Below are 26,486 nucleotides of genomic sequence, written 5' to 3'. Positions count from 1 at the left end.
TAAAGTATATACAAAAAAAGAAAATAAAAAATGTATATATATATTTATAAAAAAACCGAAAATAGATAAAGTATACAAAAAACGATAAATAAAGTTAAAAAATCATGTGGTGTAATTTTTTCCAAACCTCAGGGACCAAATATGAACTTTTAGGATTTATTTTTCAAAAAAATTAACCAAGTTAACCATGAAACTCGTTAAATGGGCTAGAGTGATAATTCTGCGAGAAAGTTGTGGCCATAGCAATAATAAAAAAAAATATTAGAGCTTTTTCCAATTACGGGTTAAAAATTTAGGGCGTTGATAATATTAAACCTAACTGAAAATAGAAAATTGATTTGTTAATTTATTATGATAAATAAATTAATATGAAATCAATTAGAATTACTTAATTATTAATCATAGTTAGTCTGAAATTAATTCGATATTAATTGGAATTAATTAAATGTCCAATGGTTGAATTGTAACTGTTCATAATTAAGAAAAGGAAGAAAATTTTAAAACCCATATAGGGGTGAACGAAATTAGGAGGGATTCTAGGGTTTCCAGAAGCCTCGTGGTAGTAAAGAAGAAAAGGATTTGAATTAAGATTAAATCTATTATTTAATTATTTGAATCCTTCTTTGTCCCTATGTTACCTAAACTATAAATAGGACCCCTTGGTACTACAAATTCGTTCATACTCTTCATTGGAAGATACTCCGGCCGAAAATCTGCTCCTTCCTCTCACATCTTGTCTTCTAGTTCTAGGGTTTGGATGTGAGCCATTAGAGGCATCATCCTTTTGGTGCTAAGATTTCTAAGACTAACACTACAAGGATATTGAATTGATTTATTTACTACAACAAAGCAAATTTATGTATCCCAAATCCCATGTTCGATTTATACTAGAGTTATGCAAGGTTAGTTGTTCATTGTATGTTGTTATCTAAGTGTATGACATAAATCTTTTATAGGATAAATGTACTATATTAAATGTTAATTGTTTCTGCATTGTACAAATTTTGTATCTGATAAAACCCATCAAATTGAACCACTGAAAGTAAGCTTCGTCTTCTTGCGTCCATTGGTTTTCTGTGGATTGTATCCCTCAGTTTTTTGTTGCTTGCGTGCCTCGGTTTTCTGTTGCTTGTATCCCTTGGTTTTCTGTCACTTTAGTCCCACTACTTGATGCCACAGTATGTTTTCTACTCTTATTTTTATTCCATGGGATAATTTCCTTACAAGTCCTTGCATTATGTGTTGTACTATGACATTTAGTACATCTTTTTATTATCGGTTCCTCACCTTGTGAGGGATACGGTTGGTGTTTTTCGGTCTACCAGCTTGACATATTTCCATTACCGGAGGGTTAACAACTATAAGGTCACCAGGAACCTCCCAATCATGATGTTCTAGAAGGGGGTAGACGGCCTCCTCAAAGATTCTTTGATACGTTTCAATTTTGTAAGCATCTATAGCCATATGCCCATATGTTTCATTTTTCAAGTGCATTAGAACCATTATCACATGACCACAAGGCAAACTAGTTAGTTGCAAATATCCGCAAGAATAAATCTTTTGCCTCAAATCGACTATGACACCCCTTTAAAGTCATGGACTTGATATGTTTCATTGTCAACACTACATAACAACTATTGTGTTATCCTTTTTTTTTAAACCATGGCTTCAACCCACTTCGTTAGTATTGTTGTATTTTTCTGTAAAAACAAAGATATCTCATTATATATGAGATTTATAGGTTTAAATTGACACAATTTAATTCATACCTGCAACCATTCGATGTTGGTAAAACCATCTTTGCATAACCGTGTGGAAGAACTTAAGAAATGGTAATATAGGTAGCTTCCTTTCTTATTTTGATAAAGCATTCAGGGACTCCACACTATTTGAGCTCAAGTAATAGTACCTCATAGTATGGCAATATGATCTAGTCCATTTTTCACGTGGAATTTGACTGAGGTACGCCGCTATGTCTTGTCTAACTATACTAAATCTCTCCCAAGCCTCTTCAAAGTTACTAGTTTTGTAAGATTTGACAAGCTTCCAAAACAACGTTTCTCTTTTTTTTTCCAAAGGTGTGTACTATGTTTCCTATTATGTGAAAACTGTTGGAATAGTGTCTAAGGCTGCAACTATATTAGGCAAGTATTTGACCCGATTGTGCATGGTCCTTTTGGGTTGCCTTCACCATAGCAACTTGGTAGGATGATTTATTATGAGAGAATAGATATTATTAATATATTATGAGAATAATATAAGGAATAATAATATAGTTATTTGATTAATATAAGTCATAGATTAATTAGTATTAATTTGGTGACTTAAGGAGATTAATTAAATAAGAGGGTATAAATTGTCAATTGTTTGATAGTTAAACTTTAGACTGTAAATCCTTATTGATAAAGGATTGGACAATTTCTAGGGCTATGATAAGCCAAAATCGTCCAAAGGGTTATCAAGGAAAGGATATGGATTAACTTAAAGTCTAAGTTATCCAACTAGGGTTTAAGCTGTAACCCTTAAGGAGTCTACAAGTATAAATAGACCCTATGGCTGAGGGAATTTGACACTTCATCTAAGGTAGAGAACCCCTGGCCGAATTTCACCTCTCTCCTCTCTCTCAAATCATCCTCTTTGCTAGTTGGTGTTTGTAAGCCATTAGAGGAGTGACAATTGTGACTCTAGAGCTCCAAGACAACAAGATCAAACAAGAGAATCAAAGGTATGTTTCTAGATCTGATTTTGTGTTGTTCTTACACCTAATAAGTCATTAGAAGTCTTGGATTCAAAGCATGTTTAATAGAGAAACCTAGATCCAAGCATTAGGGTTTGTATGCGCACTTAGGAATGTTCTTATGTACAAAACCATCAAAAACTACACAAGCCATGTTGAAAATTTTGAAAAACATTTTGAATACTTACGACAATTGACGCCACCCTGTCGGTTACTAATGTTATACCGTCCAAATCACCAATGCATTCATGCAGGTTTTCAAGAAACCATGTCTAATAATCGATACTATCTTTTGGGGAAATTCCATACCATTTAGGCAATATCTGATTATTGCCATCCATGGCTATTGCATGCAATATGGTTCCTTTGAAATTTCCCTTTAGATGGGCACCATCTGTCATTACAACTTTTATACAAAACCCTCTGAAAGCATGCATCTGCAATAATTTTGTAAGTATGAATATATAAACAATATATTTTGTTTATAAACATTGTATATTTGCAAAATTATAAATTTAATTTAATTATTTACCATGCAGCCAATAGCGAAATGACAATACTCGAACCGATCCTCCAAATCTGTTTGTATGTACGCGATAGTCCCAAGATTATGTTTCTTCATGTTGTGAAATAAATAGGAAGTTTGGAGAAACTTTCTTCGGGGGTCCCTGTCATCAATTCCATAGCAAATTCTCTTGCATGCCATGCTTGTGAATAACTCAAAATAATTTGTAGCAACACATTCATATCTCTAATTATATCATTAGACCTCTAAAATCTCAACCTACCATGACCCATAATGTCATGTATTATGATTACCATAAATTCACTATTTTCTTGCTTATGATTTGGGTGTATCATTAATGAAGAACATGTGTGTTCGTCATTAAATGTCTTAAATTCAAACATTTCAGTTCCTTTAAGGACAGCTGCATATAAACACCAATGACAGTCTTCTTGCAAACAAATAGTGTGGTACGGAGACTTGGTTGATTTTTCTATCTTAATCTGAAACTTTCCTTTATCGAACTTCAATTTAACAACATATACTAGTTCTTTTCAATGTTATAGGTTTGATTCAAAACTATTTTGTCATTCATACCTAAACTGTGAAATGGTCCAGGTTCTAGAATCGGATCTAAACAATTAGGAATGGGAGGAATACAATACCATGGGTTAGAAACATTTTTTTTGCTTGAACTTATCTTCTGACCATCCTTTAATTGATTTTTTATTAGATAATCGATTATCCAAATCAGACATTTCTCCAAACTCAAATAATTTTTCTTGTTCTAATTTTGTCATGCGTAAATTTTGTTATTGATCATTATTTGATACAACGTTCTTAGGAAATGAAGCATTCTTTTGATAACCCATTCCCACGTCATTTCCTTGTCTACTAGAACGGTTTTCACTGAATTGTCTTCCTCCAGAACCTCTACTGGTTTTTGCTCCAATAAACTGATTCACCACAGGCTGTTTTTCAAGTTCCACACCAAGCACCGATAAATACAAATGCACATTCTGCATTGTTTCATACATTACCTTTCTCAGTTGAAATATATATGATTCGTATGCATGCTCAATGACATACCTATACTTTGGGTGTTGAAAGACAACAATATTTGACTATTGAACACACTTGCCTTATCTCTAACCATTTGTATCAACATCTAATGGTCCAAATTAGGATGAAGATTTAAACCAAAGTTTTTAAAAGTAATTCTAACGTACAAATCATTTCCATTAACTGACTGCCACAACCCTCCCATACACAGAATAATAATACTTATTTTTTTTTCAAAATACTCTCTGCAGATAAACATTTTAAAAAAAACATGATGGTCCAAATCTGATGCTTTCTGGTGATTAAAACGTTAAAAAAAATCTTTATACGTTCCAAATAAACATTATCAATGCTTCTTAACCACTCCGCAGAGGATCATACCATTTCCGCAGAGACATGCTTTGCAGAAAAATCAGACGTAAAATAATGCCTTTCAGCTACCATTTCCGCAAAACATTAACATTTCCGTAGAGACCATACCATTTACGTAGATATATGCTCTACGGAACCATCCCATTAGAGATCAGACGTTAGTTTTTGTCTTTTTGCACAAGTGTCCAATTCCTCATATGTAACTCTCTCTATGGAAACCTAGGTCATTTTATGAAAATCCAATGTCTTTGTCAAAATTTTCAACCACACCTATTTTTTAATTATTTAACAAAATTTCCTCAATATACTACATACTATATAAGTGTTAAATAATATAGATAGTTAGTTTTCTTATTAATCATTCTCTAAAGTTTAGAGACCTTTTATGTGTCATTGACTTTTCTTTAATTATATATTGACATGCACAATATATCAGTAAAACGATTTTCTATATTTTTCTTTATTTCCATAGTTTTATTCATCACATCCTATTATAGATTTGATATTGCGAGAATTGGTCAACATAAATATGGGCTATGATGGTATGGCCTAGGGATGAGAATTTGGTCTGAAAACCTGAATCGAACCAAATTAGGTCCGAATAAGCAAGCGATTCAGTTTTAGGTATTTATATTATGCTTATTCGATTCTCGGTATATTCGGTCCGGGTTACCCAAATAAAATCTTATTTTGTTCTAAATACCTGACCCAAAATTGAAAAGTCAACTAATTTTAATCGTGATTATTTTCCCTCGTTAGTCGCTAGTAAGTAGTAACCCTTATTTGATCGAAGTTGAACTCGAAGTTGTGCCCTGCATTCCTCGTCCCATTTCTCTGATCAATAGAAATCAAAATCATGATTCACACTTCTATCCTCATCGTTCACAATAGAAAAAAAACCCTACATTCGTCATCGTTGTTTCAAAATCGACCAATCTTCTCAACTATTGCCAAATGTTATTTTGGATATGGTTAAAAACTTAAGACTCATATCTTAGTTCGGGTGTTTAATGTTTAGTGTTTAGTATGTTGCTTCATAACGATATCTCAAAATTTGGTATTTGGATTTTACGTTCTTATATCTCAAGAATATTTAATTCGTGTTTACATTCTTACTACACAAATTCTAGCATTTCGTTTGCACATTTGAAACATATATGTATACTTTGGTTATTTTTTATTAACAAATTTGTTTTTTAAATATTTGTTATGGAATCATAAGCTATAAAATTGTAACATCTGGATTACCAAATATATTAATTATGTGCTTATTTTGAGATCTATTGAGTGACTCGACGAGTTGTGAGTCCAACTCGTCAAGTAGAGTCGTGTTTGGCCACGTGGGATTAGTAACCTACTCGACGAGTCAGAGAGTCGACTCGCCGAGTAGACGCTGAGTGATGAAACCCTAAATCCCTGGGTTTGGGGCCTATTTAAGGACACTTATAGCCTCATTTATGACTCATCATCTGTCTACCTTCACTGAGAGAAACCCTAATCGGCCTTTGAGCTAAGAGATAGAGTGTTGAGCTAATATTGAGTGTTTTGGTGCATCTTTAGAAGATAAGAGAGGGATTTCAAGCAAGGAACAAAAAGAGGCTGCTAGATCCACTATTGTTTCATCTAAGAGCTTCTGTGAAAGGTAAAAAGTTAATACCTTTCTCATTTTTGTTGGGGTAGATCTCATATTATTGGAGTTTAGGGTTTTTTCCATCTAATATTGGAACTTTGAGTGTATTGGGTCCATATTGAGATTTGGACATCAGATTTGGACCATGTGAGGTCCCTAGAGTCCAAAGGTCCCTATTTCATTCATCCATAATAGAGATTTTTAGTGAAAAACCCTTATTAGAGCATGTTCTTGGCATTTCAAACCCTAAGTGCCATGCATTGACGTAAAGCTCACGACTTTACATGATAATCGAGCCTTAAGAATGTAGATCTAAAGTTTGGGAAGGTTTTCTGCCTTGAATCATCTGAATGAGAAATGAGTCTGAATGGACTCACTGAGTCGATGAGTCGACTCGACGAGTCAGTTAGGGTTTGTCCCGATGATCTTGATCATGCGATAACTCAACGAGTTAAGGGTTAACTCAACGAGCTGAGATGGACCTTCATGAGACTTCTAAGGAAACGAGTGGACTCAACAAGTCACATGGGTGCACTCGACGAGTGGGTCAAAGATGGTCTGTTGTCTTGATTCGACTTTTGTGACTTTGGGGTTTGGTCAAACATAAGTAATGGAGACCATGGAGGTGTAAAATGGTCTTTTACCCACTTCAAGAGTTAGAAAGATGAAGAATAACCTCTGGTTTACTTAGAGTTGAGAATCGATTATTTATTTGAGATATTTACCCTATATGTTAGGCGGTGGCTAGTTCGAGATTCGAGTATGAGGATAATTGCTTGCTTGCTTTCGAGGTGAGTCTTCTCACTATACATATCTGAGTAGTAGTTATTGTGTAACCGATGGTCTTCATAGAGATACTGGACTGGAGGGTTCAACATGAGCTGTGGAATAAGAGGGTCCTCATTATTGACCGAAAGGTCTCATCTGTTATACTGTGATTTGCGTTATTGTTCATATTGTCTTTGTAACTTATGCTGTTATGTTATTCAGTGTATATGTTGTTTATATGTGCTTACGCTGAGCTATATGATATATTATGCATTATGTTTTGTGATTATGCTATGTCTTGTGATTATGCTATGCTTTGTGATTATGCTATGCTTTGTTGAGTTAGGATCGAAGGGTACACCCGAGTTGTGGGACCGGAGGGTCTCCACTGAGACACATTGACCGGAGAGTCTTATTTGAGATGTACATAGTATTTTTTGGGAACTCACTAGGCTTCGTGCTTACCGTGTTATGTGATATGTGTTTCAGGTACTTCTCAGGATTACGGGTATACGCCGGCTTGATTGTACACACGAGACTAAGTTATATTTTGGAGGATCCTGGATTTTGTTATTATGGATATGTGTTTTGATAAATTGAGATTTTGGAGCTTTTGTGACTTATGTTAATGAGATTAAGGTGATTTTAAATGAAAATTTTGCTTGAAAAATTCATGGTGTTACAAAAATACAATGCTTATAATTATATTATAAATATTATTCGGATTATTGAATCATAATACGATTTATTCAGTTCTTTTTGGTTATATTAAGTCCTTAATCATCTTGTACATGTTATTCGGGTAATAACTAAGTCAAACTGATTGATACCTGAATCGAACCGAACCCGTATTGGTTAATCGGTCCGGTTTTCGGTTCATTCAATTACCCTTATTCGATTTTCAGGTTATTCAGGTTCGGATCAATTCGGTTCGGTCCCAACCCAAATAACATCCCTAGTGTAGCTTGTTTGGGTTTGACGGACATCAACTAATTAAAGTTTGGAAAAATCTATAAGGTTGCAACTACAACGGCCAAAATTTGAGTTTTTTTTTTTTTTTTTTTTAATTTTTTTTTATCTAACTTAATTTATTAATTTCATTAACTTGTTCATTCAAAAATGTTAATAATTTGATATTTTTAAATAAGGATTGATTCATATACAATAGTTTTTAACATACACAACAATTATATAATTCTTTTACATATTATATAACCCTTCTAAAACATAAATTATATATATATATATATATATATATATATATATATATATATATATATATATATATATATATATATATATATATATATATATATATATATAAACAACTTTTATACGATGTACCTATACATTTCAATCTAAAAGAAATCAGATGAGCCAAATACATTTTATTAATGAATATTATTTTGTTTGCATACATTTTATCAGTGAAAATTATTATTTTGAAAAAAAATTGTCTATAATAAAAATACACGAGGAAACAATCTCAATATTATATTTTATAACAATAAATACCATATACTTTTAAGAAATCATAGTATATAAAAGTGTCGATATAAAGAAAATTATCTATTTTTAAGAAATAATAATTTTTCTAGGTCAAATTGTGATATCAATTTTTTTAATCATAATTGAATTAAATACATCATTATCATTATTAGTGATAAATGAAAATAATTTTGATATTTTTCATCTTCTTATACATTATACATTATCTTACAAGTTATGGTAAATTTAGATTAAAACTATATAAATATATCATTTTATGGTTTTTTATTCGTTTTATTAAATTCATATAATACTTAAATGTAATAATAAATATATATATCCAATCAATTAATATATATATATATATATATATATATATATATATATATATATATATTATAGTTTCTAAATTTTTAAATTGAATCTATTTATTTTAGTTATTTATTTGTTAAAATTTTTAATTTAAATTTAAAAGATAAATAAGAATTTTAATTTTAATAAGTAAACATTTTATTTTTTTCTTATAAATTTAAAATTTAAAATTTATATATATATATATATATATATATATATATATATATATATATATATATATATATATATATATATATTTGAGAAAATGAAATGCCTTTTAATATTTAATACTATAAGGTGATCTATTAAAACGTAAATATAAAAAACGCATTATAATTGGGATATTTTGTTAAAATCACTTACATTCTACAAATTATAAAATCTGTATTTTATTAATTAATTGAATATTACTGTAATTACGTAAAAATATCGAATATAGTGGTTAAGAAAAAAAAATGACAGAATAAATTCTAGTGGCATCTCTTTGGAAAAAGAGACTTCACATGCACTAATCTTCTATAAATACACCCTCCACCCCTTTACTCCTTTTCTCATACTTTCCCATTACTCTCCTTTCCAAAACCCACAAACGCTACTAATTTCCCACTCCAAGACAACTTGGGTTTTCTTCAGTTCCTCATAAAGTTTTTATTTTCGAGCACCCAAAAGTTTCTTTAAATTTTTCTTGGAAAAAAAAAACAAATTTTATTCTGTTTTTTTCTGTTCTATCGATCAACATTGTGATCAAATGGCCTCCGCAGTGTGTCAAGGTTTGCAATCTTGCCTGGAACCTCCTCTAACAGAATCAACGGTTTTAACGCACAAATCGTCTTCAAAACCTTCCCAATTGCATCAAAAACCGAATACCGAAGCAAATTCTGTGATAGACGACAAAAATGGTGAGAGAGTTAGCAAGAACAATGGGTTTAGTTTTTTTAATGTTCTTGAAAACCCGTCTTCCAATAGTAATTTTAAAAATGAAGAAGTTTATGTTCATCCAATGGTGAAGCGTTCTGCTTCGACATTAAGTACGATGAGCTTAGAAATGTGTACGGAGAGTTTAGGTACTGAAACTGGGAGTGATGTGAGTGAAAGCAGTGATGAGCTTAACTGGGAGGAGAGAGAGATGTTTCGGTCAAAAGCTAGGAATTTATACCGGAAAGTGGCTAGCCGGAGCCACCGTGGAGGCTTTCCGCCGCCGTTGACCTCTATTAGTGGCTCAGATGGTACTGTGAAAGTGAGCCCTCACAGGGAAGGTGGCCGGTTGGTAATCAAAGCTGTGAGTGTTTCTGACTGTGGTACAAAGTTTGAAGCAGAACGTACGGATGGGAGACTTAAGCTGTCTCTGTCGAAGGACTGTTGTGAAAATGTTGAAACTGGGAGGGCTAATAAGAAAAAGGAAGGTGGTGAAGAAGAATCTTGTGATGGTGACGTGGAAGATGGTGGGTGGTGGAGGGAGGTAGATGGACGTAACTCAAACTCAAAACGACCAACTCGGGTAGCAGCAAACTCGTTCGATCAAGAGTCGACTGAGTTTAGGTTAAGGAGTTGCAAAGACGGTGGAAACGGGAACAAGGGAATAGGAAACTGGAGTTTGTTTCGGCCGGTGGTTATATCTTAAACATAAAAATGGCGATTATCTTCACAATTTTCATTAATAGTAATCGTCAGCGAATAACTATTGATCCAGAATGTGTTATCAAGACCGTTGTTTGTGATTATATTGGGAGCTGAGGACTAAATTTTCACGGGTCATTAAATAATACCGATGTGTATGGTGCGGATTTAAGTTAATATCGTCATGTTATGTGTATTTATTTTGTGGATTATTTAATATATATAATCTGATGATAGGTTTTTATGGATGATTAATTGAACATATCAATGAAATTTTCATGAATTTAGCGTTTTTCTTTATAATTATGGTTAATTACTAGGTATTTTAGCGTTGACTGGTTTCCGACGATCCAGACATCTCCGTTAAATCTCCGGCCACCGTGAATTTTCCAATGGCCTATTATACATCTCAGTTTTGATATCTTTTCGGAGAAGAACAAATGATCTAAAAAAAATAATTTCTTGAACACACCTGTAAAAATGATTTCGTAAACATGATTCCAAAAACAAAATGAATGCAACATATTTTTGGAGATGAAGATATTATTTGCAAAAAAATTCTTAAAGATAATTAAACACAAACGTTTTTTTTGAACATGGGTACGTAAAAACGATTTTTTCTTAAACGCAATAATTGATTTTAAAACCATGTTCAATGACAACAATGATTTCAAGTTTGTGTTCAATGGCAAAAAAATATGTTAACGTCATAGGAGTAATTAATTGGAGAAGATGACAGTAGATGTCATTGGAGGTATAATTTATAAAAAACATGTTCGCCTACAACACTCGTTCCTATTGATACATTTTAAACATAATTTCCAAGTTAAATGACAAATCATATACAAAATGTTATTTATTTTTGGTTATATACGACACCATTTTCAAATATAGTTTAATATGATATATAACTTTTTTTTTTATCATATTATATTAATCATGCACAACACGTGAATATATATATATATATATATATATATATATATATATATATATATATATATATATATATATATATATATATATATATATATATGTTATTCTATTCAAAGTAATTATTGTGTTATTGTATTAATAACTATGGGCCAATCAATTTTACTTATTTTAAGAAAATGATTAATATATATTATTGAATTAAATATAATTGTAAAATATCATCTAATTTAATTACAAGGGTATTTTATTCAATTAATATAGATTTAATAAAGGAAAATTTCATATTTTAAGGGATCATATATTCTATTAATTTTAAAAATCCGATTTTACAAATTATAACTATTTTAATTCGGACATTCTAACAGAATATGTTTATTTATTTAATTATTAACTCAAAAATAAAAATATTCTTGAACCATAAATTCTTGAACTTGTTGTAGAATAACAAATTCTTGAACAATCAATTAATGAATAAAAACAAAAAATACATTATTTCTTATAGAATACGGGTAACAATTGTTAAGAATTACATTCATTGTTAAAGAATAAAACTAAAAAACCTTTCAAAACGGGAAAGAAAACATTAAAATCTAACAACAAATAATACATTCTAAAAGAATAATGTCGTCCGTTTCAATTTTGTGGGCCGTTCTTCAAGCATCAACTTCTGTAATTCCAACAAAATTGGAATTCGTGGTTCCATACAATAAAATTTGAATACGTAATTCCATTCCAATAGAATTGGAATATCACCAATATCATCCATTGAAGCATCTACATAAACATACTTGATACATTTTCAGAATTCAACCTTGTTAAGATCCTACACTGTCCACATAAACGAAGTGTTAAATCAGAAGAAAAAAAAAACATAAATTGAAATATGAATCAGACCATTTGAATCAGTCCTTTTGCTGCATCAATCAGACCATTTGAAAGAAACACGATGATCCCTATATCATTCAAAACCCCCAAATTCCACTTGAATTGGAATTACCATATCAAACAAATAATAAAATGCTTCAAGAATTTATAAAAAACAAATATAAACTGAAGAAAAAGAATAATAAATTTGGAACTTACAAAACTTCCAAGGCTTTCAATGGACCCATATCTGTAATATAAATAAACCAAAGGATGAAAAGTGTAATTTACTAAATACTTACAAACTGATATCTCGGATTCGTGACCCTTCAAAACAGCCGATTCCAGACCATGGATGTTCTTTACACAAGCATGGAATTCGTAATGCCATTGCCACAAACAAATAAATTGATCTTGTGAATTCGTAATTGATAGTTTCGTTTGCAAAATTTATCAAAAAAGTTGTTTGTTTAAGAAGAATCTAAGAATCACCATGGTACCATCTCTACCAAGAGTAGCTCCACTAAGAGGCAAAATATGATAGATCTCGCAAGCGTTAATCAAAGGTCTGATGGAGATCTCGCCGACGTTAATCTTGTTACCCTCGCTTCACCCTCCTCTCCATCCGATTCAGTCGATTAAACCACCTAACACACCCCTTGGAGATCAACGATCTTCTTTGCCTTCTCCATTCGTGTGGCTGTTGATCGGGTCAAAAAGAAAAGAAAGAAAACGCCGGTGATAGTCGGTCGGTCGGTGCCCTTCGATTTATGCCATCGATCTCCCACAACTTTTGTCCCATTCTTTCCCCTGTGCCTGATCGGTCGAAATGACGATACACAAACCAAAAGCAAAAAACATATAACGGGGAACGAGGGGAACGAGATCGATTTTGTAGTCCATGACTTAAATTGGAGAGATCAGGTCAATACCATGATTATGGGGATTAATTTTGAAAGTTACTAAACAAATTACTAAATTACCCTTATTTATTTATTTAATTATTTAATTTTGATTGACCCATCTTTATGCATACGATAACACAATACTTAGTTTAAACAAATGAACCTAGCTCTCTCTCTCTCTCTCTCTATATATATATATATATATATATATATATATATATATAAACCATTTTAAATCTTAAATCTTAGAACCAAAGAACTAATTGTTTTCTTAACTTTTAGAGCAATTTTTTCATAAAAAAATAAATAAATAAATAAAATAAAACCTAAAAATATAGGTATTTGTAACTTTTTATCCTCCTCTTTTGATATCAAATTTGATTAAAAAAAATGATATGTTCACATTCATCATGTGAAATTTGTGCAGATTCATATTGTGAATTTGTGTAGTTCATATAGTGAATTTGTATAAAATTAATGATTTATAATGCAAATTCACAATGTGAATTTGAATAGATAAAAAAAAGTAAAAAAATAATCAAATTTCTTATAAATGTAAAGAAGATAAAAATGTATGAATTTCTATATTTTCGGAATTTTTTCGATTAATAATAAGATTCAAAACTTGAAAAAGTAATGGTTACTTGGTTCTATGGTTTACAACGGTTCATTGTTGAACTTTTGCTTATATATATATATATATATATATATATATATATATATATATATATATATATATATATATATATATAACAACGTGATTTTCAAAAATTTCATTTATATCACAACCATTTTCACATAAAATATTTCCAAAAACATCCAATAATGGTTATCAAAACATATCGAATCCCGAGATCACAAAAAAAATCAAACCCTTTCTCTAGTGTGTACGAATCACGCCGGTGCCTTCCCACGATCCTCGCTAGTACCTGAAACACATAACACAACAACTGTAAGCATAAATGCTTAGTGAGTTCCCCAATATACCACTTACACACATACGCCTTTCCAGGCCATGACCTTCCGGTCCATATGTCTCAGGGGACTTCCGTCCCAACCCGGTAAACCTTCCGGTCCTACCTGTGTCGACCTTCCGGCCCATGACTCCCTGACCTTTCGGTCTACCTCATAATGCCTTCCGGCCCATAACATAATGCCTTCCGGGCCATATCAAGCATAAGATACATAACACATACAAAACAAGTAACTAATCACATACAATGCATATATCTTATAGCATACCAGACCTTCCGGTCACACATAGGTACCCGTCCAGGTACAGTATAGTGAGAAGACTCACCTCAGATGTTCCGGTAAATCACTGACTCGGTAGAAATGCGATCTAGCCTCCGCCTAAACACATAAAGAAATACTCTCATAAATATAACTCATAGAACTAGACTTCTACTTTCTCTAAGCTCCCTCAGAAGGGTAAAAGACCATTTTACCCCTCCTTTGGCTCAAAGGCTCTCGTTGTTGACCAAACCTTAAAAGTTAACCAAAGGTAACGATCAAACTTTGACTCGACTCGGCGAGTGCACTTAGGAAACTCGGCGAGTCCACCTGTGTCCACTTAACTCTTTAGTCCTTTTGAACACATCGAGTCCCTCCCTTTACTCGACGAGTCCCCAGGTAAGAATTGCGGGGCTACCCCGACTTAACACGCCGAGTCTCAAGAACAACTCGGTGAGTACGTGCCATGCAAAAACTCCATTGACCTCTTGAGGTCAGATCTATTCCTCAAATCCATAGATCTGTCCTTCCCAAGCATAGTAATCACGTAAAGTCCAGATCTTGACACTCATATATCACCTTGATGGTATCATTTCGGGACTTAGCCATAAAAATGGCATCCTAAGCTCATAACTCCCATGATAACTCATAAAGCTCCAAGGGATAGGGTCTCTGGACCTCTTTGAGTCCAGATCCAAAGCATAACTTGATAAGGGACCAAATGCTCCACCTAAACATCCTCAAAAGTGGATAGAAAACCTTAACTCTAAGTATCAATACCAAAACTGAAGAAGGTCCGAATAAATACCTCAAATTGAAGTCTCTAAACTCTGAAACCACTAGAACCACACCTCCTTCAGTCTCCTCTTTCTCTTGATCACCTTCTTCTTGCTAAACCAAAGATAGAAAGGTCAAATATGGCTTCTCCTTCCTCCCAAACGATCTATCTCTCTTAGGGTGCTCTTAAGGGACTGGTAGCCGCAATGGAAGGCTAAGAATGCCCTTAAATAGGCTCCAACCCCAGAGGATTAGGGTTTCATTAAACAGCGTGGACTCGCCGAGTCCAACGCGAACCCATATGATCAACCGTGACCCTACTCGGCGAGTCTAAGCATCAACTCGTCGAGTTCCTTCACAAATTTCAAAAATAAAATATTAGAATATTATACCTGGGATTCCGGATCTTACAATTCTCCCCCACTAGAATCAGACTTTGCCCTCGAAGTCTCATTCTGCAAACAACTTTGGATGATGTTAACGCATCTCGTGTTCCGGCTCCCAAGTCAGCTCTGATCCCTTCCTATGCTGCCACTGCACCTGCACATGCACCAGAGGCACTTCCTTGTTCCTCAGAACCTTGAACTTCCGATCCCTAATTGCCACCAGTCTCTCAACATAGTTCAGGCCTACATCCACCTAAATATCCTCTAGTGGTACCATTGCCGACTTGTCGGCTATACACTTTCTCAACTGCGACACGTGAAAAGTGTCGTAAATCTGACCCAACTCCGCAGGTAGCTCCAAACGGTAGGCTACCTTGCATACCCTCGCGATTACCCTGAAAGGTCCAATATATCGATGCCCTAACTTGCCCCTCTTCCTGAATCGGATCACTCCTTTCCAAGGAATGACCTTCAAGAGTACGAAGTCACCGACCTGAAACTCGAGCTCGGACCGACACCTGTCCGCATAACTCTTCTGACGACTCTGAGCGGCTAACAACCTCTGCCTGACCTGCTGTATCTACTCATTCGTCTGAAGCACGATCTCCGTACTACCCATTACACGTTTCCCCACTTCTCCCCAACAAATAGGGGCCCGACACCTCCTCCCATACAACAGCTCAAAGGGTGGCATACCAATGCTCGAATGATGATTGTTGTTGTACCAAAACTCTGACAAGGGCAAATATGTGTCCCAACTCCTACCAAAATCCAAGACACATGCTCGGAGCATATCCTCGAGTGTCTGAATTGTCCGCTCACTCTGCGAGTCAGTCTGTGGGTGATATGCGGTACTAAAATGCAACCGCGTACCCAACTCCTCATGAAAGTTCTTCCAGAACTTGGAAGTGAAACGCACATCTCGATCCGAGACAATCGAGATTGGAACTCCATGTCGCGAGACCACCTCTCTCACATACAATTCTGCCAGTTTCTCCGTAGAAGAGCTCTCGCTAATGGCAAGGAAGTGAGCGCTCTTCGTCAACCGGTCTATAATCACCCAAATTGTATCGACACCCTTCGCAGTCCTTGGCAATTTGGTGATAAAGTCCATAGCAATATGTTCCCAATTCCACTCGAGAACCTCTAACGGCTGCAAGTTACCATGCGATCTCTGGTGCTCGGCCTTTACCCGACGACATGTTAGGCACCTCTCAACGAACCATGCAACATCCCTTTTCATACAGGGCCACCAATACTCCTTCTTTAGGTCCAGATACATTTTAGTGGCCCCGGGATGGATCGAGAACTTCGATCGATGTGGCTCTTCCATCAAAATGGTACGCATCCCGCCCACAAACGGTACCCAAATCCGACCCTGAAATGTCATAAGTCCCCGACTATCGGCAACGAACTCCGATACCTACCCGACAACTCGCTCCCTCTTTTGGTTTTCTGGTCTTACAGCCTCGGCTTGGGCTCCTCGAATGGTGTCCAACATCGGAGTCATCACTGTCAATCTCATACAAATGTCTCGCATTGGGACGCTCTCCGTCCTATGGATCAGGGCATCGGCTACCACGTTAGCCTTACCCGGGTGGTACAGGATCTCACATTCATAATCTTTTACCACATCCAACCATCTCCTCTGCCGCATGTTCAGGCTGGGATAATCCATCAAGTACTTCAGGCTCTTATGATCTGTGTATATGGTACACCGGACCCCATACAGGTAGTGACGCCAGATCTTGAGGGCGTACACTACTGCCCCCAACACTAAATCCTGGGTGGGATACCTTGCCTCATGAGGCTTCAGTTGCCTAGATGCATATGCTATCACGTGCCCCCTCTGCATAAGCGCCGCTGCCAACCCTGGTATTGACGCATCACAATATACCACGAAGTCCTCCATACCCTCCGGAAGGGCTAGCACCGGGGCTTCGCATAACTTTGACGAAGTGTCTCAAAGGAGGTCTGCTGCTCTGGGCCCCATGAGAAGGCAACGCCCTTCCGAGTCAACTTGGTGACTGGCACAACGATCTTGGAGAAATCCCTGATAAATCTCCGATAATAGCCTGCCAATCCTAGAAAACTCCTGATCTCTGTAGGTGACCTCGGCACCTCCCAACTCATTACCGCCTTAATCTTGGCCGGATCGACCAATATCCCATTCTGGTTAACAAGATACCCTAGGAACTGGACCTCTCGTAACCAGAAATCACGGAGAATTTGGAGTAAAGCCTCTCCAATCTCAAAACTCCGAGGATCTCCCTCAGATGTTCCTCATGCTGTTCCTTGGATCTCAAATAAACCAATATGTCGTCAATAAACATGATCACCGAGCGATCCAACATCGGCCTACATACTATGTTCATGAGGTCCATGAACACCGCCGATGTGTTGGTGAGCCCGAAAAGCATGACTACGAACTCGTAATGCCCATAACGAGTCCTGAACGCTGTCTTCTGGATGTCCTCATCTCGCATCCTCACTTGATGATAACCCGACCTCAAATCGATCTTGGAGAACCAAGATGCTCCCTGCAACTGATTGAACAAATCATCGATCCTTGGCAACGGGTAACGGTTCTTGATCATCAGCTTGTTCAATTCCCTGTAATCAATGCACATTCGATGTGATCCATCCTTCTTCTTAACAAAAAGGATAGGCGCTCCCCATGGCGAACTGCTCGGCCGAATAAATCCCTTCCCCAGCAGCTCGTGAAGCTGCGAGGATAACTCCTGCATCTCTGGAGGCGCAAGGCGATAGGGTGCCTTGGCGATAGGTGCAGCTCCTGGAACCAAATCGATGCTGAACTCAACCTGCCTCTCAGGAGGCACACCTAGTAACTCTTCCGGAAATACATCCGGGAACTCACGCACTATCGGAACCTCATCAACTGACCTCGATCTCTCTGAATCAATCCTCGTATCCATCACATATGCTACAAACCCCTTACAACCCTACTGTAGACTCTGCCTCGCTCTAGTAGCTGAAAAAAATGCCGACCCAGAACGCGTACCCTCGCCATACACGGTAAGAACTCCCCCACTAAGATCTCGTATGGTCACCAGCTGTCTCTCGCAGTCAATAACCTCTCCAAACTTACTCAACCAATCCATGCCCACGATGACACAGACATCTCCCATTGCGATAGGAACTAGATCAGTCGGGAACTTGATGCTGAAAATCTCAAGTACACATCCTCGAATCACCTCGGTGGCATACACCACTCTCTCATCAGTTATGGAAACTCTCAGAGGCCGACTCATCACCTCCCGACTAATACTGATGTGCTGACTAAAAGCCAAAGATACAAAAGACCGACTCGCACCCGAGTCAAATAACACCAAGGCAGGTACAGAATTCACAAGAAAAGTACCTACGCATATCATTATATAAGCACAATATCTCAACACAAAAGTAAATATACGAAAGAATACATACCAGCCACGACATCGGGCATCGCGCGGACCTCCTCCGCAGTCAACTGGAAAGCTCTCCCACGAGCCTTCGGAACCTCGGCCTTCGCCGGTTGAACCTCGGTAACCCTAGCAGTAGGCGCAGATCCCGACACTGATCCCTAGTGTAGTTGAGGACACTCAGCCTTCCGATGGCTGGTCTGGTTGCAATGGAAGCAAACCATAAATTCTTTGGGGCAATCCCTGGCGATATTCCCCTCCTAGCCATATTTGTAGCAAGCACCCGATCGACAGACCCCCTTATGACCCTTGCCGCACTTCCCGCAAGTGCGGCCCTTCTAGCCTCCAGTCCTCGGTTCAACGGTCTTGGTCCGCTTGGCTGCCGGCTGAGACTATGCTGGCCGACGATCCATCCTCTGAGACTCGGCCTCCTCCCTGGCCTGAGTCTCCAACTCAATCTCCCTCTTCCGGGCATTTGCATGGAGCTCAGCAAATGTCCGGTACGTCGAGTTCGATACGAACTCACGAATGTCCCTCCTCAGAATACCTAAATACCGACTCATCCGTGCCTGCTCAGAAGACACCCGCTTGGGGCAGAACATCGCCCTCTCATGAAACTTCCGGGTGACCACAGTAACCGAATCATTACCCTGCTTGAGGTTCAAGAACTCCTGAACCAACCGTTTTCTCTCCACCAGGGGAACATACTCGTCTCTGAACATGGCGGTGAACCTCTCCCACGTCACCGCTGAAATCTATGCAAGAGTGAATTTCACTGTCACGAACTTCCACCAATCCTTCGCTCCCAAGCGAAGCTGGTTCAAAGCGAACCGTACCCTCAGATGCTCCGGACATGAACACGTGTAGAAGCATCCATCAATGTCAGCAATCCATCTCATCTCAGCGATCGGATCCTGCGTACCATCAAACTCGGGTGGCTTCATGTTGCTGAACTCCCGGAACAACAACGAGTCACCTCCCTGAGGTCTAGCAGCAGCCACAGCTGCTGTAGCTGCAGCGGCTGTGGCCTTAGTCACCACGGCGTACCGCTCATCAAAAGTCTCCAATAGTGTGGTCTTGATACACCCAAACATCTCCGAAATTTCGGCCCTGATCGCCGCAGCCACCTCATTGTGGATCATCTGACGTAGCTCCTCGTCACTCATACCGCTTGCCTCAGGTCTGTGGCATGTCCCAACCATGATGCCTCTGAAATACAACATAAAAATATTAGAGACTCGATCGAGCATACTCGCACTCGATAACGCAACCCTATTCGTCCTCCAACACCCAATGTATTCTTACTTGGGCTGCTCACTGATCCGGTGTCTTCAGTAGTACGGGCCCTATTCTACTGACTACACCACATCAGCATTCACCCCAAGTCCTCCTCCTTGGATCCCAGATCGCAAGTACTCTATTCTTGCTATGCATTGGCTACCTACTCGCTCTCAAGGCATCTCATAGTAGTAGGATTCTCCTAGACTAAGGCATCACAAATCAGGCCACTCTAGTCCTAATATGAGTACCTAGCCTACTCTAGCATGCATAACATATCATAGCATATCTCATAACACATATTCTAAGGGTATTTGGGGGATTTACCATTCGGGCGCTGGCTGACGGTACACACTGCTCCTCTTTGGTTATCTCAAAACCTCTTGTAAAATTTAATTCTTTTAATATTGAATTTTTTTCTCAAATCCTCGGTTTGAGTTCAGTTACGCCCGAAGGTGCAACCGAATCGCTCAAACCAAGGCTCTGATACTAACTTGTAACAACGTGATTTTCAAAAATTTCATTTATATCACAACCATTTTCACATTAAATATTTCCAAAAACATCCAATAATAATTATCAAAACATATCGAATCCCAAGATCATAAAAAAATCAAATCCTTTCTCTAGTGTGTACGAATCACGTCGACGCCTTCCCACGGTCCTCGCTAGTACTTGAAACACATAACACAACAACTGTAAGCATAAATGCTTAGTGAGTTCCCCAATATACCACTTACACACATACGCCCTTCCAGGCCATGACCTTCCGGTCCATGTGTCTCAGGGGACTTACGTCCCAACCCGGTAAACTTTCCGGTCCTACCGGTGTCGACCTTCCGGCCCATGACTCCCTGACCTTCTGATCTACCTCATAATGCCTTCCGGCCCATAACATAATGCCTTCCGGCCCATATCAAACATAACATACATAACACATACAAAACAGGTAACTAATCACATACAATGCATATATATCTTATAGCATACCACACCTTCTGGTCACACATAGGTACCCTTCCAGGTACAGTATAGTGAGAAGACTCACCTCAGATGTTCCGGTAAATCACTGACTCGGTAGAAATATGATCTAGCCTCCACCTAAACACATAAAGTAATACTCTCATAAATATAACTCTCATAACTAGACTTCTACTTTCTATAAGCTCCCTCAGAAGGGTAAAAGACCATTTTTCCCCTCCTTTGGATCAAAGGCCCTCGTTGTTGACCAAACCCTAAAAGTCAACCAAAGTCAATGGTCAAACTTTGACCCGACTCGACGAGTGCACTTGGGCAACTCGGCGAGTCCACCTGTGTCCAGTTAACTCTTTAGTCCTGTTGAACACGTCAAGTCCCTCCCTTTACTCGACGAGTCCCCATGTAAGAATTGCGGGGCTACCCCGACTTAACTCGCCGAGTCTCAAGAACAACTCGGCGAGTACGTGCCATGCAAAAACTCCATTGACCTCTTGAGGTCAGATCTATTCCTCAAATCCATAGATCTGTCCTTCCCAAGCATAGTAATCACGTAAAGTCCAGATCTTGACACTCATATATCACCTTGATGGTATCATTTCGGGACTTAGCCATAAAAATGGCATCCTAAGCTCATAACTCCCATGATAAATCATAAAGCTCCAAGGGATAGGGTCTCTGGACCTCTTTGAGTCCAGATCCAAAGCATAACTCGATAAGGGACCAAATGCTCCACCTAAACATCCTCAAAAGTGCATATAAAACCTTAACTCTAAGTATCAATACCAAAATGGAAGAAGGTCCGAATAAATACTTCAAATTGAAGTCTCTGAACTCTGAAACCACTAGAACAACACCTCGTTTAGTCTCCTCTTGCTCTTGATCACCTTCTTCTTGCTAACCAAAGATAGAAAGGTCAAATATGGCTTCTCCTTCCTCCCAAACGATCTATCTCTCTTAGGGTGCTCTCAAGGGACTGGTAGCCGCAATGGAAGGCTAAGAGTGCCTTTAAATATGCTCCAATCCCGGAGGATTAGGGTTTCATTAAGCAATGTAGACTCGCCGAGTCCACTCATGGACTCACCGAGTCCAACGCGAACCCCGATGATCAACCGCGACCCTACTCGGTAAGTCTAAGCATCAACTCACTGAGTTCCTTCACAAATTTCAAAAATAAAATATTAGAATATTACACCTGGGATTCCGGATGTTACAATATATATATATATATATATATATATATATATATATATATATATATATATATATATAATAACCTAGTTTCCTTATATTATATACATATGAAACCTCTAAAATTTTCATATTCCAAAATAATATATCTAATTTATTATTTTAAATATGTTATTACAAATAAAAGATTATCATATTAATGACATAAGTTTTGAATTATCAATATGATATCTTTTTTTCGAAAAAGGAAAACGAATTAAGCTAAAGCCTACCTGCAATATTTCAGTGAGAATCCTGGGTTCGAGCTCCTTTACAGGGCAAACCCAGCCCCTAAAGGGATTTCCAGGAAAAAATTCTCCACATGTTGCACCACAAGAGGTAGTTTAACGAAATTTGTAACATCTTGTTTTAAGGTTGTTTTCATTTCGGAATGTGATCAAGGATTGGGTATTAGCAAGGTTAAAATCCTTGAAGAATTTAGTTTTGGTGTCGATTGGAGGTGGATGCAATATTAGATGATTTGGGTATTCGGTTGTGATTTGTAGCAAAAAGGGTATTTCGGTAATTTGTCAGTTTGGGCTTTTATGGAAAAGTGGATTTTAGTTCAGGATATTTTATGGAAAGTATAATATGATAATAGTGTTAAGCTTCTCGATGCCTTTCTATGGATATATGGATGGTCGAAATTGGAGTTGTATCGTGTGAGTTATGGCCTTCGGAAGATTTAGTGTTTGGGAGAAAACCCTAGTATGCAACGCTTACTAGGGAGAAATCTTAAATTGACCTTGTTGCCTCTTAAGGATGCTCTTGAGCTCTTGGAAGGATTTGGTGCTCTTTTATGCTTTTTAGTAGTAAATACGAGGAGTTTGAAGTTGCTTGGCTTGGTGGATTGACCTTAGATCCAGAGACATCATCTTATGGAGAATCCATTTGAGGTATCAAGTTTCAATCTTGTCTTGTGTATGATTAGATCTCCTCATGGCTATATTATTGTGATTTTGGCGTTCTTTTTGAGATAATAAATAAGTTAAGTTGTTTAAAGGTTCATCCTTTCAGATTTGAGGTTGTCTTTGTACCTTTGAGCATAAAGGTGCAAGCTTTAAGTATATTATGAGGTCATGAATGTATTAAGCTATCCATTAGTCCCTTTCAACCCTAAGAGTTTCAATTAACCATTTGTGGACGTAAAGTTGGCAGCTTTATGTGGTATTCCAACTCAAGGAGGTCAGATCTGTGGTTTCGGAAGTTTTTCCTTAATGGATTAAGTGGCAGTGAGGTTTGGGCTAGATAAGGTGAGTACGCTGTGCGTACAAGCAGGTACGCACAATGTACAAGCCTCAAAGCGAGTACACCATACGTACATGCTTGTATGCCCCACATACTAAGTCTTAGTGGGTTTGCATAATTGGGCCTCGGTTCGGGATATCTTCTTGGGACTAGTTTCTTGGTGATTTGTTGGGCCATCTGAGAAAGTGTGCTTTAGACTAAGGTTAAGTCGTAGGATTTAGGGTAAGGCCCAAGTAAAGGTTTGGGCCTAATTTGGAAAATTGGGCCATTAGTGGACCTTTGTGGACTTTTTTGGTCTTGGGCTTTGGTGGGCACAATGATTTAGGTCTGGGATGGGCCTGGTTAGTTGGGCCATATTTGGGATTAGTGCTGGGGTTTAGCCTTGCTTAGTTATTGATTAAGGTATTGGGTTGTTTAGCTCAGTTCAGGAACCAGTTCGCGGCAGCAGCGAAAATGTAGGATTACTCGCGTAGCGGTTGAGGTGAGTCTTCTTAATATACTTACCTGTGTGGTAATGCATGAGTGACCGGAGGGTCTTATTCTGTTATTTACTGGAGGGTTTTATTTATGTTGTTGACTGAGGGCCTTAATTATATTTTTGACCAGAGGGTCTTATTTATATTATTGACCGGAGGGTCTTATCTGCTTTATGTGTTGTTATGCATTCTATCTTTGTGGCTTATGCTATTATATTATTCTGTATATATGTTGAGCTATGACCGGATGGTCTATACCAAGACATGGGACCGAAGGGTCTTCACTGAGACACATGACCAGAGGGTCCTTATCGAGATATAGCTAAGACAGGCTTATTATTTGTGTGTGTGGTATTTTGGGGAACTCACTAAGATTTGTGCTTACCGTGTTAATTTAAATGTGTTTCAGATACTTCTCTAGATCCCGGGAAGGCAGAGGCATGATTGTACACATCTGTCGACTTATAAAGATTTGAGGATTTTGGGATACTCTGATATTGTTTTGATAATAAGTTACAATTTATGTGATGACTTGAATTTATGAGTAATATTTTGAGAATTAAAAATGAAAAAAATTTGTGTTGAAATGTGAGGTGTTATAATTTGGTATCAGAGCCTTGGTTTGAGGGATTCGGGCACACCCTCGGGTATGTCTGGACTCAAACTGAGGAGTTGATAACTTAAAAAAAGAAGAATGATTTTTCATCACACGATTTTCCAATGAGATTAAAGAGTTTTTAAAGTAGATCCAAAGCGATGTGTATAATCAGCCAGAGCCCGAGTGGTGATTTCCCAAGATACCCTTACTTGATTATGTGTTGTTCTTATGAGTTGATAGAACTGCATGTTAGTTTAGGGCGAGGAATTTTCTCAGTAATGGATGCTAGTGTGCCTGCTTAGGAGAGATGAATTTATGCCTATTATGTGTGCTGGTAGTGTTGCATATGTATGGTTAGAGATCTCCAAGGAGTTGTGAGGTAGGATTGCATGAGTTCGGTGATTGTAACATCCGGATATCCAGGCTCAGAAATTTGAGTATTTTATTTTGGGATATGAAGAGACTCGACAAGTTGACGCCACAACTCGTTGATTAGGATCGCGACTTGGTGACCTATTTTATGAAGGACTCGACAAGTTGGGTATCTGGACTCGCCGAGTCAATGCTATTAAGGAAAACCCTAATTTCCGGGGTTTGGGACCTACTTAAAGCCACTTATGGCCTCCTTGGCCCCTCCCCATCAGACTCTTCGTTCCTTGAGAGAAACCCTAGAGTGATTGGTGATCTAGAGAAGAAAATGGCTAATTGGATGTTATTTCTTCGAAAGAAAGAGCAAAGGTGTTGCAAGGATCTCAGAGGAGAATTGGAGGATCAGTTCATCTTCATTTCAAGCTACAAATCTGGTACAATCTCTTCCCTTCTTTGTGTTTGTATAGATTTCCTTGGTTGTTAAGTTAGGGCCTGAATCACCATTTAGATAGGGTTGTGAGTGTATCCAAACCTTTTTTCGAGTTATGTGTAGATCTGGACCTTGTGAGGTCCAGGGAACCATAAAGTAGGCAGCCATGAAAGAGTTGTTAGGGAGATTTGAAGCTATGGAGCTTCAATAGAGTCCAAATGGTGTATTGAGCAAAATACACCATGCATGAGCCTCAAGTTTGGACCTTTACGTGGATTTTGGGTAGTAGGAGGTAAGATCTATGAGTTTGGGTTGCAGATCTGACCTCAGATGGCTGAATGGGCAATCTGTTGGAGCCAACTCGCCGAGTCCATGAGGTGACTTGACGAGTCGTAGCGGGTTTGATCGAGTAGCCTAACCCAGTGTTGGCTCACCGAGTTAGGGGTCAACTTGACGAGTTGAGTGAGACCCGGGTAGAGTTCAGATGATGCGAGGGGACTCGATGAGTCGCAAGGATGCACTCGACGAGTAGGGTCAAGTGTGGACTGTTGACTTGAGACCTTGGGGTTTTGGTCAACATAAATAATAGAGACCAGCGGGGGTAAAATGGTCTTTTACCCACTTCCCGATTAGAGAGGGAAAGAGTAATCATCGGTTTAATTAGAGTTGAGATTTCGAGTGTTAATTAGAGATATTTGCCTTATGTGTTAGGTAGTGGCGAGTTCGAGATTCAAGTGTGAGGATAACTGCTTTCTGCTTGCCAGGTGAGTCTTCTCACTATGCCTTACCCGATTGGGTGATTATGTGTGACCGGAAGGTCTTATGT

The 26,486-nt window shown here is 37.6% G+C and overlaps 1 protein-coding gene across 1 annotated transcript; it reads left to right on the top strand.

Moving 5' to 3' along the window:
- The first annotated feature begins 9,484 nt into the window (after positions 1-9,484).
- LOC145007966 (uncharacterized) lies at positions 9,485-10,827 on the top strand. Its single transcript, XM_078966576.1, has one exon. The coding sequence runs from the start codon at positions 9,665-9,667 to the stop codon at positions 10,535-10,537; it is 873 nt and encodes a 290-aa protein (XP_078822702.1). The 5' UTR covers positions 9,485-9,664; the 3' UTR covers positions 10,538-10,827.
- Positions 10,828-26,486: the final 15,659 nt, after the last annotated feature.

The sequence above is a fragment of the Lactuca saligna genome, chromosome 8, assembly GCF_052625555.1.
Source record: "Lactuca saligna cultivar CGN05327 chromosome 8, ASM5262555v1, whole genome shotgun sequence".
In the NCBI taxonomy this organism is placed as follows: Eukaryota; Viridiplantae; Streptophyta; class Magnoliopsida; order Asterales; family Asteraceae; genus Lactuca; species Lactuca saligna.
The sequence above is the reverse complement of the archived record's forward strand: the minus strand, read 5'-3'. Positions and strand labels throughout refer to the sequence as shown.

Excerpts from the sequence above, each read along its gene's own strand:
- LOC145007966 (XM_078966576.1), top strand. The coding sequence starts at position 9,665 with ATGGCCTCCGCAGTGTGTCAAGGTTTGCAATCTTGCCTGGAACCTCCT.